This window comes from Phyllostomus hastatus, unplaced genomic scaffold, assembly GCF_019186645.2.
Source record: "Phyllostomus hastatus isolate PE091 unplaced genomic scaffold, TTU_PhHast_1.1 phas_contig_965, whole genome shotgun sequence".
Taxonomy (NCBI): Eukaryota; Metazoa; Chordata; class Mammalia; order Chiroptera; family Phyllostomidae; genus Phyllostomus; species Phyllostomus hastatus.
Window position 1 is genome coordinate 30,529 of NW_025333996.1, and position 17,588 is coordinate 48,116.

General features: G+C 50.0%; 1 protein-coding gene and 1 pseudogene across 1 annotated transcript; both read right to left on the minus strand.

Annotated features, from left to right (window-relative positions):
• Positions 1–4,021: 4,021 nt before the first annotated feature.
• LOC123828148 lies at positions 4,022–8,178 on the minus strand (annotated as a pseudogene).
• A 4,715-nt stretch (positions 8,179–12,893) lies between these two features.
• LOC123828151 (patr class I histocompatibility antigen, A-126 alpha chain-like) lies at positions 12,894–15,961 on the minus strand. Its single transcript, XM_045852797.1, has 8 exons — positions 15,897–15,961; positions 15,386–15,672; positions 14,849–15,127; positions 14,014–14,289; positions 13,801–13,916; positions 13,345–13,363; positions 13,188–13,235; positions 12,894–13,026 (listed from the first exon to the last, which is right to left on the minus strand). Exons 1-8 carry the CDS (start codon positions 15,956–15,958, stop codon positions 13,022–13,024), a joined length of 1,092 nt encoding a protein of 363 aa, XP_045708753.1. The 5' UTR covers positions 15,959–15,961; the 3' UTR covers positions 12,894–13,021.
• Between the last annotated feature and the right edge of the window lie 1,627 nt (positions 15,962–17,588).

Here is a 17,588-nt window from a genome sequence, read left to right on the forward strand (position 1 = left end):
GGCAGCCTTAATGACTGGCAATTCTTGTTAGAAAGAATAACTCCCCATTGCAGAGTTCCCTCTGAGTGACATCATGACTGAGGACTCATTTCACTGGATAAGCCAAAAAACCGGTCTGGAACCTTCTGCCCCTTCTGCAGCACTTTCATGTGCCCCTCACCCCTGCCCTCTGGACTGGGGGACGCACCAATGGGACATCAAAATTCAACTGGACAGAACTCCAGAAGCCTTCACTGTGCCCTGGACAGAAGCTCTCCCTAGAGTGCAACTCAGCCCAAGAGCCATGCCCTTTGGTGAACATGAACCTTCTCCTTCGGGATTGGTCTCTGGCCTCCCTGTGCATCTGGATGAAGGGGCCTATGAACCAATTTTGCTTAAAGGAGATATTCTACATCACTGTTGAGGGATGATTAACCAGCTTAAAGAAACTGATAAATTGGTAACGCATTCATTGCACACTGCACTTCTGGGAGACACAGTTTTCAAGGATCGTGGCTTACAACCAGGAGATGTAGTCTCTTGGAAAAGACATCAAATCAAGGACTCTCTCCGACCTCATTGGAGGGACCTTACCAGGTACTGCTAACTAACCCATGTGCAGCCCAACTCAAAGGAGTTAACTCATGGGATTCCTTTTGTTTTCAAGTTTGCCATCCAGCATGGATTTTAAGGCCTCCACTGTGTCAGGATTAATTAGAGTTTGGAGACAGAATGCACAGCCAGAGTAGGACCCTGGCTCTGTTACTCTGGCACTGTCGTGGGGCAGATGGGCCATTAGGAGAAATGACAAACAGAAATGTAATCATGACCCAGTGCTGTGAGGGAAAGTTTCCTGATATCACAGAAGCAGATAACCAGGAGATGTACGGGTCTCCTTCTTGTGGTCTCACTATTATCTGAAAGACATATAAGATAATGGCATCTGAAAGAGAACAATTATACACAATCATAGAACAGGAAAGATCTCTTGGAAATTAAAAATACCATCATAGAAATTAATAAATCAGTAGGTGACCTGGAAGATTCAAGCTGTTCTCCTACTGAGTCATACAAATGGAAAAATGTGTGTGAGCTGGAGAAAAGACCTATTAGTCTGTCAGTCATAAGATTACAACAAGTTAAAAAAGAGAGTTTTAAAACAGTATGAAAAATAAAAATAAATTTATGATGAGTAGGAAATGATTTAAAATTTTTCCAAGAGTATTTCTTAAAGTTTACAGATAAATACTTACATTTTTGAATGGCTTAATCACATGCTTCTACAGCAGATAAAAACAGACCCACACTGGGACATATCACGATGGAATTTCAGGAAGAGGGTGGGAGAGACCTTGAAAACTTCAAGAAGCAGCAAATATGAACCTGGAGACTAGAAGATGTTGTTGCAATGCCTTCCGATTTCTGAAGAAAAAAATATTTCCAACACAGAGTACCACATCAGGTCAAGATGTGAATAAGGGCAAGGATAGCCTACAGTTTCTTCATGGGTTTAGAGTTTTCATAGTTAGCTTTTCACATTCCCTTTGGAAAACACTACCAGGCAAAGTGGGAAGAATGAGGAAGTAAACCAAAAAAGAGGAACATGTGGGATCCAGGTGATAGGGGATCCAGAACAGCAGAGGCCAGGGCTACCCAAGATGAGGTACAGAACACCCAGGGTGTCTGTCTAGCTTCTGGTGTGCAGGGACCCAGACCACCTGTGGCAGGACCGAGGGCTGTGGACAGGTGTCTTCAGAGATGAAAATGGTTGGAAATTGCATGTGTTCAAATGCATAATCATGAACATGTAGACTCTGGGAGGAGCAGTGGAATGAACATGTGAAACCTGACTGAACAACCCCATGGCTGACATTGGACCAGATGCAATGACCAACCACCCCCTACCCTAGTGCTGACCAATCAATGGAGACCTTGGCCCTAAGTCCCTCAGTCCCCCATGCAACCATCCCCTAGAAGCCATCAGAGATCCAGGTCTGAGAGCAACAAATCACCTGTGACTCCAGGTTTGGTGCCACTGACTTAAATAAACATTTACTTTCTTTTTATTTCTTTTTTTTAAAGGACATTATTTTTTCATTGCTTACAGAGAAAGAGGAAGGAAGAGAGAAAAACATTGATGTGAAAGAAAAACATGAATTTATTTCCTTCCATAGGCACCCAGACCAGGGATCATATGCACAACCTAGGTATGTGCTCTGACCAGGGATCTACTTGCAACCTTTCATTTACAGGACGATGCTCCAACCAACTGAGCCACACCTGCTAGGGCTAAACCTTTACTTTCTTTGTTGCAAATTCCTGTTTGCATTTGATTGGGCTTTAATGTGCACAGGTGAATGAACGAACCCCTTTAGTTTAGCAATATTTATCATTTATAACTTTTAACATTTTATCATTTTTGTAGTGAATATACATTCATCATATAAATTGCAGATTATCTATATCCACATAATTAATTTAAAAAGCTTTGTTTACAAGTAGAGAGGGGAAGGCAGATGAGTAGGAAAGTCAAGAGCTCAGCTCAGGGCTGACAGTGCTGGGCTCCATGTCTGGACTCTGGGCAGTGAACTTACACACTTTCCCCCACTCCTCACTCAGGGCTCTGCCCTCTGTGGAAGGTCAAGCAGGGTCTTTCCCTTCTTCTGGGTGTGGTCATTCATATCTCCTCAACTCTCTGTTGCTTTGAAGAAGTTGGTTTTTGTACTACACATGGCATTTTGAGCTATTTTCTGAAATGGGAGGATTTGTCCATAGAGTCCAGCCAAGTTTTTCAGGAATGGAATTTCTAAGACAAAAACGGTTGGTCCCAGAGAGAGGATCAGAATCTGAACGTTAAATTGTGATGTGAGGATGGTCTGTCAGGAGTTTTATAAGTGAAGGGATTTTATGTAATTTGTTCTTTGCAAACATTATTCATTCACATAGAAGAGGTTTCAAAAGACACTCAGAAATATACAAAATAAATGAGCCACATTGTCCTCCTCCCCCTCAGTCACCTAAGTCCTCTCCCAGGAAACATTCACAGTGAGTCACTTCTCATTTCTCCTCCCAGGAAAATCTACCTGTGCATTAATGTCGCTGTTATGTCTGTAAAAAGAGCTCAGGCCACAGACTGGGAGATAATGTTTGTAATTCAGTTCTTTTAGAATATACATAAGAACCCTCGAACTCAACAATAAGGAAGCAATAACTCAATAAAAATTATCAAAATTCTAAACAGACTTACCCACGAAAGAATTTACGCCTATCTTGTCTAGGTGGTTCAGTTGGTTACAGGGTCATCACAAGAACCAGAATGTTGTGGGTTTGATCCCTGGTCAGAGTGCCTAGGGGAGGCAAATTGACTCTCCTTCTCTCACACACACTCTCTTTCTCTCAAGTAAATGAACATCCCTTTGGGTGACCATTTTTTAAGGCTTACTGTAGGACAGTATGCCTTGCTGTGGCTGCAGCAGCCTCATATGCATGTTTATTGGGTGTCCTGATGTTGTCATTTTCTGTTGTGGTGATTTAAACCCAACTTGGTTTGTACAATAAGTGAGTGCAGACTTGTAGCCCAGGAGCAACAGGCTGAGCCCTGCAGTCCAGGTGAGCAGTAGGGAGACCATCCAGGTGTGAGTGCCTCTGTGCTGTTTGCACAACCACAACACCGCACAACCACACACTTCTCAGGGTGGATCACCACCATTAGGTGGCACATGAGTGAATATAAGTGCATCAAATAAACACACTGGGCACCTTACACTTACACAGGGTTGTGTGTCAATTATATTTGAATTTAAAAATAAAGGTCATGGTGGATTTTATGTACAACATTGGCATTCAGTGAAAGATCACTAAACAGTGTAACTAAGAATATTATAAACACTGACACCCACAGATTAGATAGTCAAGGGTCACTTCCAACAGTTCATGACCCCAGGAGCTCTAGGATCCCTGAGCATCTGCAGTGAGGGGTGAAGGGCAGGAGAACAAGAAGTCAACTAGGAGAGGTCTGCACCCACCAGAGACAAGGACCCACTCACACAGTGATGTAAAAAGTGAAAAAGGAACTGAGCACATGGGAGCTGACAGAGGTGACCACCAGCATCAGGACGGTGTGGGTGGCTCTGCTCTGGAGGGCACTGGTGCCGGTTGCCAGGGTGTGAGTGTGCTGCAGCCTCTGGTGGTGTCTGTGCAGGTGAAGCACCAGGGAGAGGCTGGACCACACCACAGGGACAATGAACGTGACATCAGGGCATGACCACAAGATGGCAGCCTCAGGCACATCTGGGATGTGGGGACAGAGATGGTCATTACTGAAACGCCCTCAGGAGCATCAGGCAGGAGGCAAAGAAAGTGTCCCCAGTTCCCTGTGGAGGAGCTGACTTAGAGTCACGTTGTCAGCCAGGGGCTCCAGTCACAGCATTTCCCACTGGGCCGTTTCCTTCAGCTCCTTCTCTTCTCAGGGCTCTGTCCCTAAAGTCCCTCACACTGGTCATCCCCTGTGACCTGAGGCTGGTCTTCCTGTGCATTCAAGTCCCACAGCTCTGCTGCTCAATGTCTCAGGTGTGTTTAGTCTGGAAAATACCCCCAATTGAAGCCAATGTCTTCGTGCTCAGGGCCTGGAATCTCCCTCTGTCCATGGGACCCTAAGGGACACTGTAGTTACCTCTCCATCACCCATGGAGCCCTGTGCTGGAGTTTCTCACTGGACCAGCCTGTCCCCGTGTTCTGGATGATGACTGTGGGGAGAAGCCTTCCTGCTCATACACACTGGGATTAGGACAAACCAGTGATGTGGTCATATAGGGGGATAACATTAAAATTGATCAGTGCAATATTCCATTGATAATAAGAAATGCCAGTTGATAATCACATCTTAGAAACCAGCTCCACCCACCAGCACACTGGCCCGAAATCCTTCTGAGACACCCTGGGGAGCAAGGGGCACAGTCCACTGTTTCTGCCACTCCCTCTGCCATGGCCAGTGCACTGGACACATGGACCTGTCACTTTATGTACAGGGGTCATTCAAGCTGAGACAGGCAGGTGGGACATCTAGGGCTTCTGTGCAGTATCCAGCTATGGTCCCTCGAGGGAAAATAAAAATGCTCTGCACCTGACCTCTGGTCTCCTTCTGTCCCCACGTATGTGACCCCCTCTCCTGTCTTCTGCCACCACCTCCCCTTCTGGTTACCACCATCCTGTTGTCTGTGTCTGTGAGTTTCTTTCTGTTTGCTGTGTTTATTTGCTTTGTTAATGGGCACCTGGGCTGCTGCCAGAGCTTGGCTATTGTAAATAATGCTGCAGTGGACATAGGGGCACATATTACTTCAAATTAGTGTTCAGGATCTCTTCAGATAAATACCCAAAAGTGGGATCACTGGTCAAAAGACACTTCCATATTTAATATTTTGAGGGAACTCCACACGGTTTCCCACAGGGGCTGCACCAGTCTGCATTCCCACCGACAGCACATGAGGGTCCTTCTCTCCACATCCTGGCCAGCACTGGTTTGTTGCTTTACTGAAGATAGATTTTCCCACAAGTAGGAAGTGATACCTGATTGTGGTTTTAATTGGCATGTCTCTGATGATTAGTGATGTTGAGTATTTTTTCATATGTCTATTTACTATCTGTAAGTCCTGTTAGGAGAAGTGTCTGTTCCAGTCCTCTGCCCATTTTTTTTCAGTCCTCACCTGAGGATATGTTTATTGATTTTAGAGACAGAGGAAGGGAGGAGAGAGATAGAAATGTTGATGTGAGAGTGAAACATCAATCGGTTGCCTCTGGTCCAAGCCTCCAATCAAACCCTCAGCCACCTCAGGTGGACTGGAAGATGCTCCTACCCACTGACTCTCCAGGTGGGGGCTGCCCATTGTAAAATCGGATTGTTTCATCTCCCCCTTCCCTGTGAACGCCCCTGTGTCCTTGGATTAAGATGGGTCTCCTCCGGGCAGCATAGAGTTGGGCCTTGTTTTCCACCCACTCAGCTTGTCTGTGCACTAGCTTTTGGTGAGTTCGGTCCGTGTCCATTCAGGTGATTATTGACCTACGAGGACTCTTTGCAGTGAGTTTACCTTTGGTTTCTCGTCGCCTTGTGTCTCCAGTGTTTACTCTCCCCGCGTTCCCGTCTGTTAGTTCAGTTCAGCGGCTCTCTATGCCTCCTGTACCCGTAGCTCCCAGGCCCGCTGAGCTACTGGGGCATCCTTGACTCTGTCCCTGGTTTTAGCCACAACATTGGGGCAGCAGCTCCCCAGGCCTAGGTGTCACTTCTGCCCTCGCGCCCTCTGCGGGTCGTCAGGAGCACTGCAGGGGGAATCCCAGACAGCAGAACCTGGAGTCCACCCCCCCCCCCGGCCCATCCCCCGCCCATTCTGATTCGTGGTGGGTATTGCAAACTGGCTTGTGCGGGGAGCATCACAGTGTCTGACTTGTCACTCTCAGGGTGTTCTCACCCCGCCAGGGTGCTGACGTCCCACCCTCTGTCCGCCACCAGGCACTTCAGCACGCCCGCTGCACCTGCAGCCATCGTAGCCCCGCCCCGTTCAAGAATCTGTGAGTCTTACTCCAAGGAGGACCCAGACCCTCTGGTGGGAGCTGAGCTGAGCGAGCAGCGGTGGTGCTGGTGGGGGGAAACCCTGCTGTGGGGAAGGGGGAGGAACCTCCAGTACAGGCGGGGTGGTAGGGGGACTGTGACAGAGTCACCCCTGGGTCACCTGAGGAATGTCCTCTGTGACCTTGTCAGTTCTCATCACTCGAAGCCGAGAGCTAATGAAGCCTCACTGGCTGTGAACATTGTAAGTGAAAATGACGATTATTTGGGCTCATGACCCTCCTGTATCCAGCTGCTCCTGAAGTCCTCCTGCCTTCCTCCAGGGTCTCAGGGACGTTTGCTGGGCACTGGAACAAATGTGTTTCCGTTGCTGTGAGAAATGGCACACACACATCTCAGGGGTGGGGAGGGGGTCTTCTGGTTTGAGTGCTTGTTTTAAATCCTCATCCAAGGATGTGTTTATTGATTTGAGAGAGAGAAACATCCATTTGAGAGAGAAACATTGATCAGTTGCCAGTGGTACATTGACCAGGCATCAGAAACCTGAAATCTTTTGGTGCAGGGACCAATGCTCCAATCAACTGAGCCACTGAGGCCAGGATGCATCTGTATTTGATCTGCTTCTATAGGTCTGGTTTCTGATCACAGAGGAAATCTGTCAGTCACATACAAATTTTTATTTTCTCTCAGGCCTCCATGTCACACCCAGTAAACCTTTTACAAAATAAAAAGGAAAACATTTGGTAATTGATGGGAATGCTCAGAACATATTTATTGGGCAATTATACAAGGAAGTCCCCCCCCAAAAACAACCATAACAGGATTTAATATGGAAAGTGGAAGTTCCCCATAATTTGTGTTTGGGATTCACAGCTGTCCCATGTTTTTCAGGGCACTGGATCACCAGCGGAGGGGCTGGTGTCCATGGCTGTGGGCACGCAGGGTGTGTCTGTACCTGCTGTGCTCAGAGTCCCATGGCCTTGCCCAGCCTCACTGGCCACACTGGGGTTGAACCCGGGACAGAGCGTCATGAAGCTCCCACTGTTCTTTGTCTGAGTCCCAGGAGAGAAAAATGGACGGAGGGGTTCTGCCACAGAAATGGGGGAGGGGACGTAAAAATGTGGGAGCCATCGCCCACGTCATAAAAGGAAATTGTCCCCATTTCAAAGTCCAGGAAAACACCAATGCGGTGTAAGCCGGGACTGACCTTGAGCTCTGTCACCCGCCTGTGCTGGCCCGGAAGGTGTCCTTCTCCCTGCAGCTCACAATCCAGAAGCCACGTTCTGAAGAAAGGACGACCTCCTCCTGCCGAGGAACAGACTCCTTGCAGACGCGGAGGTTCCACTCTGTGCTGGTGCCCACGTCCACCTCCCAGTAGTGCCGGCCGGATGTGAGCCGCGGGGAGCCCAGCACACAGAGGGAGGCGCTGAACCTCTCAGGACAGGCCCTGCGCTTCTGCTCCTCGTACACACAGCGGACTCGCCGCAGGTCCTCGGAGATGTAGAGGTGGTTGTTGGCCGTGTCCACATCCAAGGTCACGTTCACTGTGGAAAGAGAGATCATCTGTCAGCTCTGTCCCCACCCCTCGGGGCCACTGCAGGGGCCCACGACTCATTCACTTTCTTGTCATCCACTCCACACCTCGGGTTTTCCTGGGGAACTTCCCGGGTCCCCGATTACATCAGATTTCATGGACACAAGGAACGGTCATCATTGGAACTGGCCCTTGGTCATGACAGGCGTTCTCTCTACATTAAGCTCTTTGCTTAGTTGATGAAGGACTTTTCTTCCCTTTAGTGTGGACTCAGCATGGAAAAAGAGAGCATGACTGCTGCAGGTTTTCAGAATTAGCGTACAGATTATCACAGACTGTGTCCACACATACACCTGAACTAGGCATTTCAAAGGATGGAGAATATTTCACTTATTACAAAATAAATTCGACATCAAATCTTTTGTTTCTCTTCCTGTGTGCATATGTGAGTGTGTGTGTGTGTGTGTGTGTGTATAAAATTTGTATATAATTTTTCTCTAAGAGTCCTGACATCAGGACGTGTAAGTGTTGACACCTTAGCAGGAACCCAGACAGCAGCTCACCCGGGCCCCGCCCGAGGGGCCGGAATGCGGAGCAGCAGACCCTGGGCGGGGGCGCCGCCTCCCTCTGACTCTGATTGCTGCGCAGAGCTGCGTGTCTAACGGACACCGCCCCCCCCCCACCCCGCCCCGGCTGGGGCTAGCGCTGCGTTGGAAAGAAACCTTCTGGAATAAAGACCCATCAATCCCTGTGCGTTTGCTTTCTCTCTTTTTTGTTTTTAAATTTTCTTTTTGAATCCTCACCTAAGGATAGGTTTTAATGACTATAGATAAGAAAGGAGGTGGAGTGAAGGAGGGAAACAGGGATCTGTTGCCTTGCGTGCGCCCCCTGGCGGGGATCGAACCTGCGAGCTTGTGGTGCACAGGGCCTGCTCCGACCAACTGCACCACGCGGCCAGGCCAGTAAATATTCTTTATGATCCTTTCAGTTGCCTCTGTCAGGAAGGTGAAGGGAGATGGTAACATTTACAGCCAGGGACCTAACGGCGGTCGCCCTTTTGGGAGGACAGAAAAGCCTTGCTGCAGAGTCCATCCTGTGTCCAGGGCAGCAGACGCAGGAGGCGGGCCCTGGACCGAGGGGCAGCCTCAGAGCAGGCGGATGGGGAAGGGCTGTGCTCTAGTGTGGACCTGCACAACCTCTCCTCAGTGCGGCCTCCGAGGGTGTCCTGGGCATGGCCCTCAGGTCCCGCTCTGTGTTGGCCTGTCCTCGTTCCTTCGGGTGGATGAACCGAAATACCACCAACCAGGTGGCTTGGAGGCAAAGCCGTGTGTGGCTCACTGTTCTGGACGCTGTGAGTCCCAGATCAGGGCTCCAGCCCGTCAGGTTCAGGCGGGGGCCTTCCTGTGTCGTGGGCTGTGCCCTTTTGCCGTCACTTCACGGAGCACATCGGACAGGACTTCTCTCCGGAGCCTCTTCTGGAAGAAACGCATCCCACTCACAAACGCTCTGCCCTCAAGATCTGAGCACCTGCCAGGGCCCCACCTCTTATAACGTGCATGGGATTATAATTTCTCTTTTAAAAAGCAATTTATTAATTTATTTGATAGAGAGAGGGAGGGAGGAAGACACAGATGGGAAGAGACAGACAGACAGAGAGACACTGATTGGTTGTTGAACTTATTCATGCCTCTGGAATCCAGCCCGCATCCACCTGAGCTACCGGCCAGGGCTGGGGGTTACAAATTCAAAATATGGGTTTAGGGTCACAAACATGCAGACCACAGCATGGCCCAAGGTGCATTCAGTCCACTATATTTCCAAGTGTTAACCGCACTGTTGAATTACTTGAGAAGGAATTGGCTTATTCATAACTGCATTTTTAGAAAGTCATATATTAGTTATTTTCACCACATGAACCCATTCTGGCAGACTTTGAAATTAATGGGACTTCATCTCACTCCAAATTCTTTTTCCTTCCCTGCTGCCTCAGGGTAAGAGAGGTCAGAGGGGCATCCTCATTCAATGACAGAAACAGAAATGTGAGTGACATTCACACACACAGTAACCACACGGGAGGGTGACAACGTCCCAGCAGAATTTCCTGAGAGGCCAGCACCTCCTGCAGGGGGATTTGGAAAAGGACAAGTGTGTGTGGGGGTGTCACTGAAGGGCAGACACTTCTCTGTGTCCTTCTGTCTGTAGCTGCGTGTGTGTCTATCATTGGGTCTCATTTCATGACCCAGGATTCTTAAGTTATAACCCAAACTCTGCACATTAATTCACACTCCCGTCCTCACACCCAACCCTAAGTCCATGGCCATACAAGTCTGGGCCCAGGTTGCAAGGGACCAACCCCTTTCCCTCACTTAAGGGGACTCCAGGGCATAGGGACCTGCAGGGACCCTCCTGAGTCTGGCCCCACGTGAAACACTTCTCCACCTCCCACCTGCCCAGCCCAGGCAGGAGGGGCAGCTCAGGACCAGACAAGCTCAGCGCAGTCCCACCCACGGTGCTGCCCTCCCACAGGTCCCAGTCCCTCCTGGGCTGACCCCTCCTGGTTCTGCCCTGAAAGTGGATGGGAGGGAGCCCTTACATGGCTGGTCTGAGCTCCACGGCTCTGTGCAGGGATTCCTCAGGCAGGGCGGCTCCCAACCCCAGTTCCAGGGACAGAGTGAGTGCTCCTGACCTCCCCACAGAGATGCTACTATGACGTTGCCTCTTGTGTCAGTGACACTGTCTGTGTGGGGAGCCTGGGGCATCTCTAAAGTAGAGGAAACTTGTCCCATGCAGATCACCCTCAGGTATGTCTGCTGACTGGGGGCATGGGTGGCCATTGCCCCCAGTCAGCAGGGTGCAATGGGGGCCATTGCCCCCAGTCAATGGGAGCCCATGGCTCCCTCAGGAGCAGTGGGGAGGAGGCAGAGAAAGTGTCCCCTTCCTGGGGACAAGCTGAGTTAGAATCACATGTCATTGGGATGCAGGGACATCTGGACCAGGAGCTCCCTTCTCGGTGTTTCTCGCTGGGCTCTTTCCTTCAGCTCCTACTCTTGTCCAAACTCTGTTCTCAAGTACCTCATACTGGTCAACTTAGCACTTTTTTTTAAACTTAAGACAATTATGTTTTTCTTTTTCCATTACCATTTACCACCCCCCCCACACTCTCCCACCTCCACCCATCCCTCTCCCACGCAATTACCACACTGTTATCTGTGTCCGTGAGTTAATTCTTTTAATTTTTCAGTTACACTTAACATGCTATATTAGTTTCAGCTGTAAAACAGAGTGATTGAACATATATGTGTATACAGCTTATTAAATACTCTCCCCATTATATCTAGTACCCATCTGACACCATATGAACTCACGACAATATTATTCACTATGTTCCCTGTGTTGTACTCTACACCCTACTCATAAGTGTCCAGGGCTGATACAGGACAAAGATTATATTTTCCTTGACTTGGGCGGAAGTTATGAGAGGGGCTAAGGAGGGTGAGTGTAGAAGTGGTGAAGAGCACAGCAGGACAATCTCAGAATATCTCCTTGTAAATTACTAATGAATGACAAACACCAAATGGTGACTGTATGCCAAGGAGACCTGGTCCTCACCAACCTGATGAGCTACCAGGATGAATGTTCCCACTGTCCAGACAGGTGGGTACAGTGTCCACTCCTTGTTCTTCCTCTTCCACAGGCCTGGCTCCCTTGGTGGCCTCATCCACACTCACAGCTTTAAATGTCATTCTTATAGCATCACTTCCACACCTATGTCTTGAGCCCAGACATTTCTCCTCAAGGTCCCCACACTCATCTGTCCAAACTGACACCTCACTGGTGTGTCTAACACATATCTCACCTGACCTACTCATCCTCTGAAAGCTTGAAATGCCCACCTCTCCCCTACACATGCTCCTGACAGAGTCTTCCCCCTCTCTGCTGATATATAACCCCATCTTTCTGCTGGCACACTATAAATGTTGGGTATCCTCCTTGACTCCTTTCCCACACCCCAGATTGAATCCTTAGGAAATGCTGTGAAATCCATCTTCCAAATGTATTCAGTGTCCAGTCCCTTCCCACTGTTTCCACCACTTATAGCCCCGTCAGAACACCCAGCACCTGCAGCCTGGAACCGTGGGAGCTTCCCCACACCTTTCCCTCCTGCCTCGCTGGTCCTCTGTGTCCTGATTCTGTCCTTAGCTCTGCAGCCAGACTGACCATGTGGCCTGAGAGCTCTCTGTTAGGGAGGAACTCTCAGAGGAAGCCACTAAGGACATGAGCTCCTTGGCCATGACCTTCCAGGACTCAGCATCTGCAGAATGAGAGCAGTGTCTGCAGTGGATTAAGGACAGTGGACGCTGGAACCGCTCCTGCTTTAAGCAGGTGCTCTCACCTTCAGAATGGTCAACTCTCTGAGCCCCACACAGACACCCCTGAGGTCTATAAGAGGCAGTCCAGGAAGCTTGGGGTGGCTCCTAGGCAACAAAGTAGCACTTTGTTAGAATCAGGGGACTCAACCAGCCAAAGCCAGAGGCTCCAGAAGGTCATATTCAGATGTGCAAGAAGAAACCCTTAATTGTCCATGGAGCACAGGTGGTCACAGGGAACATCAGTGGGGAGCCATGTGGTCCCTTTGTCCGGTGGCAGACAGTCTGTCCCTCTTGGGTTGTCTCCAAACCTCATGGTAAGTTTGTGAAGGTAAAGTGACTTAGAACAACTTAACAAATAGACTGAAGATGGAGACACAATAACACCTACCAGAAACAATACACCTTGGAGCTCTTAATCTAAGTCTCTTCTGTTTAGACTATGTATATAAATATATAGCTAACTTAATATAATGCAGACGTGTTCAGATGCTGATTGCAGAAACAGGACTCAGGGATCCTTAAAGTCCCAAGGAGAGGCTGCAGTGACTATTTTAGCAGATCCCGTAGAAAGCAGCTCTGTCACACTGGGAAAGAAAGTTGTCATGAAGAACTTCAGGTCAGTCTCAGAAGTGTCACATTCCCCCACAGCCCAACACATGCTCAGAGTGTCCCACTCCTAGAGTCCCCAAAACCCTGCTGTGCCCCTTGGTCCCAATGCCACCCATTTTCTGCCTCAGGGTCTCACCCTTAGGAGCTGTGAGAGACACATCAGAGCCCTGGGTACGGTCACTGCCTGGGGAAGACACAACAGCAGAGTTAAGGGTGGCAGAGCCCCCCTCACAAACTCCAGCCCACACTCTCCCAAGGGTCCCAGATGTCACCTCCCCAACACCCAGACTTACAGGCAGCTTGAGCGTAGCTCTTCCTGCCTCTGCCTGTGGGAAGAAAACATTCTGTGAGAAGTCAGGGGGAAGGCTGGGTCCCTTGACCCTAAAGAAGCCCCATACTCATAAAGCACAGGGAAGGTTCCAGAACTGTGACTGAACACCCAGGGTAGGATCAGGAAATATGGGGAAAGTACATGTGTGGGGACTGGATAAACCATGGACAGGGATGTCTGTCCTCAACAGGGACTTTCTTCTCTGACCTGTGACAGCTGGGAATCAGTCCCCATCACTAGAATCATCAGGTGATAAATGTGTCTCTCACTTTCCCACGGGCCTCACTAAAGAGTCAGTGTTAAGAAAGAGGCCCCAGATGGGCAAGCACCTAAGTGGGGGATACAATGTCCATTAATCAGGCAAAGCACACTTCCACCTGGGCTTGGCCCCCAGGGGGACAGGGAAACTCAGCCCCACCCCTTGCCCACCTGAGAGCTTCATCCTCCACAGCACAGCTCCAGTGACCACAGCTCCAAGGAGACCCAGGGCAGCAGCGATGACCACGATGGTGCTGGTGGTCTGAGGAGGGGAGTCTGGGAAGGGAAGATGAGAGGTCAACCTCAGGCCTGAGTCCTGACCCTGCTCAGGGACATCCTGAGGAGAGGCTCTGTGCCCATGTCCCCTCCTCACCCCATCTCAGGGTCAGGGGCTTGGGCAGTGCCTGGTGCTGCACACGGCATGTGTATCTCTGCTCCTCTCCAGGGGGCACAGCCACAGCTGCCCACTTCTGGAAGGTTCCATCCCCTGCAGGCCTGGTGTCCACAAGTTCCATGTCCTGGGTCAGGTCCTCCCCATCACACTGCCAGGTCAGGGAGATGTCCGCAGGGTAGAAGTCCAGGGCCCAGCACTTCAGGGTGACCTCATGGTCAGAGATGGGGTGGTGGGTCATTTGTGTCTTTGGAGGGTCTGAGGGGAGGGTGAGAAAATTCAGGAACTTTGCATGGTCATGGGACACTCCAGCAGTGCTCATGTGACCACGCTGAGAGTGGACAGGACAGCTGGGGTGGGGGAAGGGAGAGCAACACCCAGACACCAGCCTGGAGGAGGCACATGGGATAATCTATTTCCTGGAAATTTCCAGAATCAGGGTGAGAACCTAGAGCAGGAGTGTCCAAGTCTCTAAGGGAAGACACAGACTCAGGTGGAGGCTGAAAGACTCAGAAAAGCCAGAGTCAGGCCTCCAGAGAAGGTCACAGCTGCAGAACCAGGGAGAGCGTCCTGGTGCACCAAGTGGTGCAGGGTGTGAGGGAACCGCTGTGAGGTGTTGCCGGGAGAGGCTGGTTCCCTTACTGTCCTTTAGAGAAAGCTGGTCCCGCGAGTGAGTCACAGAAGAAGGAACTCTGGGGAGCTCTTTCTTCTCCGGAGCAGGAGGGACATTCTGTCACTGCCCCATTCCCCTCCTCTCCTTGTAGGAAGCCGCCCCAACTCACAGATGCCCTCCTCAGGGGGGCTCCTGTCCCGGTACCTGCTCGGAGCAGGGTCTTCTTCCCCTTCGCCAGGAACAGGTGGAGCCAGGACTCGCAAAGCCCCTCCAGGCAGAGCTTCCAGCCTTCCACATTGGGATTCTGCACCAGATTGCGATTGGCGGTGATCTGGACATCGGCGTCCGTCGCTGTCTCGGAGCGCAGGTCCACGTTCAGGGCCATGTATTCGATGCCGTCGTAGGCGAACTGACTGTACAAGCGGAGAAGGCGCCTGTCCAACCCCACGACGCAGCGGCTCATATCCTGGAAGGTGTTAGACCCTGACCCGGACCCCACGGTTACAAGGCGCACTTAGTCCTGACGGAGGACAGTCGCGACCGTCCGCACGTGATTAAATTTAAGCTGAATGAAAATCAAACCGGGTCACAATCCCCAGGGCCTCCCCCCGCCCCACACAGGGTTGGTGGGCAGTGTGCATCTCGCAGCCTCGGGGTGACCCTTGGACCCTCAGACTCGCAGCGAGCCCGGCCGGTCCGTGGCGATGAGCGTGGTGCCCAGACCCGGCGCGCGGGGCTCACCGTCCTCGCTCTGGTTGTAGTGGGCGCGCAGGTCGTTCAGGATGGCTCGGAAACTTTGTCCGTAGTCCTTGACGGCGTGGGTCTGCTCTTCCCAAAAATGGGCGTCCTCCTGCTCTGCCCACCGCTGCTCCAGCCACGGCACCCGCGGCTCCAGCCTCGGACTCGCGCCGTTGCTGTCGAACCGCACGACCTCCGTGTCCTCCACGTAGCCCACGACCAGGTACCGGTACCTCCCGCGTCCGGGTCCGGATAAGATGGTGCTGAAATATTTCAGCGTGTGTGGGCCTCGGAGCGGGGAGGACGCGCGTCCTGGGTTCTCGATTGGCCCTGTAGGGCCCCGGGGCCCCCGTGGACGGAAAAAGGTCATGGAGAGGAGGGGGTGAGAGAAACGGGAGGGTGGGGGCGGAGGCGGGGGTCGAGGGTTTGAAGTCTGGGTTGGGGGCCCTGGAGACGGAGAGTCCCCTCGTTCCCCTCCCTCAGGGGCCGTTTCCTCAGAAAGGGGCACTCAAAGGCCCAGGTCTTGGTCAGCGCCAGGACCCCCGAGAGCAGCCGGACCAGTACTTGGGGCTCCATGACCCAGACCCTCAGCGTACACAGAGAAGGAATTCGGATTCTAGGTGAGGACTTCATATCTAAACCACGGTGATGCTGATTGGCTTCGCTCGAGTTCAGATACCCAATGGCAGTGAGAATTGGATTATCGTCATGAGTATCCAGGCCGAAGGATCTGCGAGATGGAGCCGGGAATTTTGGGATTAACGGGACACCCAAACACTGGAAGTCCCCACCGCAGACTTGGTCTGGGGGCTGACGTCCTGCAAGCCAGGCCTGGGGGCTTAGACCTGACCTTTCTTCCTGCGCGGAGAACTCTCTGTCCCGCTGTCTAATCGTGTCCCAGCCCACGGGCTGTTTTATTCAGCGGCTCTCACACACTTTGGTTTCACAGCATTTATACAGTCTTACAAAATACGGGGGATCCCCAACATAATTTTGTTCAAGTGGGTTATATCTATCGGTATTTACCATACACGGAGTAAAGCGGTTTGAAAAAAAATCAATTCATTTAGAACAATATTAATAACTTATATGTTTACAGAAATAATTTTTTAAGAAAAATAACTATTTCCTAAATACACAAGGTAGTGAGCAGAGTGGATCTGCTTACATTTTACGTTTTTGTAAGTCTCAGTGCTTGTTGGTATGAGTAGAAGCCCACTGGATTTTCATACTTGCTTTTGTGTTTGTGTTATTTAGGTTGCCATAAATGAAAATTTATACAACCTCACACAAATATGTAGGGGGAGCATCTTTAATAACCTTTTCATATAAGTGTGGGTATTCAGCTTTGATCATACACTAAAGCTTCACAGGTGGTACCTTCTGTAAAGCTCTTTGCAAAGTAGAACCTGAAACAAATCCATTGAATATTTCCTATTCTGTTACATTGCTTGAGTGGCTCTTGTACTGATGCAGGATTATTTGAAAGTGATGCATCGTTTCACTAAGTGATAGAGATCTCCCAGTGTTGGTGCATTTAATGACACACCATCAAAAATCACATTTGTTAACGTTACCGCAGATTCCTGTAGAAACAGCTGTCAGCTCTGGGAAGCTGTCTGGCTGCCGTGGTGAGACACACATTTGCCAGAACCCTGGTTTTCCTCTGAGAGCTTTCATTCCATCCAGACAACAAGTGCTGTCAGGTGTCAACTGCCCCTTGACTCTCCTTGAGGGAGAAGCTCACGTTCATTTGACAGAGTGTTCACCAGTTCACCACACCTCAGTCATCACAGGTTCTGTGTCTCTCATTCTCTTAAGTGAACTTGCTGTTCCATGAAGAAGAGGCTGACTCAGCCCTCACAGGTCACTTTCCTGGGCTCATGGCACTTGGGGATGTAGCAGAGTGTGTTTGTGCACTTTCCCGGTCATCATAGGAGATATTTTATTTTTTATTCTCCATTTTTATTAAGAACAGTTAAGAAATCGATCCATTTGTATAATGAATTCAAGATACATTTATCTTCTTTTTAAAAATATTTTTAAAAATTTTCAGCTATAGTTGATGTACAATATTATATTTGTTTCTGGTGTCCAACTCTGTGATTAGACATTTATGTAAATTACAAACTGATCACCCTGAGAAATCTAGTGCTCACCAGACACCATATGTAGTTATTACAATATTATTGACTATATTCCCTAT